Genomic DNA, 1112 nt, shown 5'->3' with positions numbered 1-1112 from the left:
CCCAAGCTTTTGTGGGCGCCCTTCTAGGAGCAAGCAGTGCAAGCAGCTGGGGTGGGGGTGGGCACAGCTACAACTGGTATTTGCCAACGTGCCCGTCCAGCTCAGGCCTCAGCATCCTCATGAGGGGGGACAACACAGGCTGCGGACTCAAGGGTCCCAGATTCGATTGGGTATGAGATTGGGACTTTGCAGCCAGAAACTGAACTTTAATATCAGGTGGCCTTGGGCAAGTTTGATGACTGTTCAGACCCAGTTTCTTCAGCTGTAAACTGGGGATAAACAGAAAAATTCCCTAATTCCCTCATGGAGCTGTGCCAATGCCTGGGACAGAATGAGCTAGACGTGGAGGCAAATTCAGTGGTACCAGGGCCCAGCCATGCATCCTGCCTTCTCCCCCAAAACAGCACTGTTGTCTTGCTTTGCTAATGCACTTACCTTCCCAGAAATCATTTATATCAATGATGGAAGAAAGGGTACTTTTCTTACATCCTGGCATTTGCTCTCCTCCGTTTGGATAGAAATCCAGATGGCCCACCTTCTGGCTCATTCCAAAACCTGAAACATCGGAAGCAGGGATGAGCAGGGAGGGAAGGGTTCCCGTGACAAGGTCATTGCCCCAGAGAGCGTCCAACTTCTTCTGACCAGAGCAAGAGAATTCTTGGCGAACTGTCCCCTCAGCACAGCCGCCCCAGGGGGCTTTGCAGATCCCTCTCCAAGATGAGCCCGTACCAAGACAAGGAAGGGGGAGTGAGCAGAGGCAGTGAGCATGCCTACATGTGTATTTGCATGTGTGTTTGTCTGTCTGTCCTGGGGAGGCTGTTGACAATACTGATATCCCCTGATACCATTATGCATCATAGACACCTATCAGGACTGGTGCAATTCCCAGTCCTTTACTCATTCTGAAATTTTGATTTCTATGTTAGAAGGTTATGTTGAGATCTCATTGTTGTATTGAGAGCCCAGCATAACAGCTGGACGCTTTGACTTTTTAAGCACACAGACCCGTGATCACATCCTGGTCCTATTTACATACTCTGTCATCTCAGGCACTTACTAAAGTTTTTCAAGCCTCTGTGTCCTCAGCTATGAAACAGTAATAATAATGCCCA

General features: G+C 49.2%; 1 protein-coding gene across 1 annotated transcript in view; it reads right to left on the bottom strand.

Annotated features, from left to right (window-relative positions):
• Nucleotides 1–555, bottom strand: part of LOC102754901 (pancreatic lipase-related protein 2-like) — a gene marked incomplete at both ends in the record, with an annotated part of 7809 nt that extends 7254 nt beyond the window's left edge. The window contains one exon of the mRNA XM_006760889.1: nucleotides 436–555. Coding sequence (XP_006760952.1) covers nucleotides 436–555 — 120 coding nt within the window. The remainder of the gene's footprint in view (nucleotides 1–435) is intronic.
• Nucleotides 556–1112: the final 557 nt, after the last annotated feature.

This window comes from Myotis davidii, unplaced genomic scaffold (assembly GCF_000327345.1).
Source record: "Myotis davidii unplaced genomic scaffold, ASM32734v1 scaffold6697, whole genome shotgun sequence".
NCBI lineage: Eukaryota > Metazoa > Chordata > Mammalia > Chiroptera > Vespertilionidae > Myotis > Myotis davidii.
The sequence above is the reverse complement of the archived record's forward strand: the minus strand, read 5'-3'. Positions and strand labels throughout refer to the sequence as shown.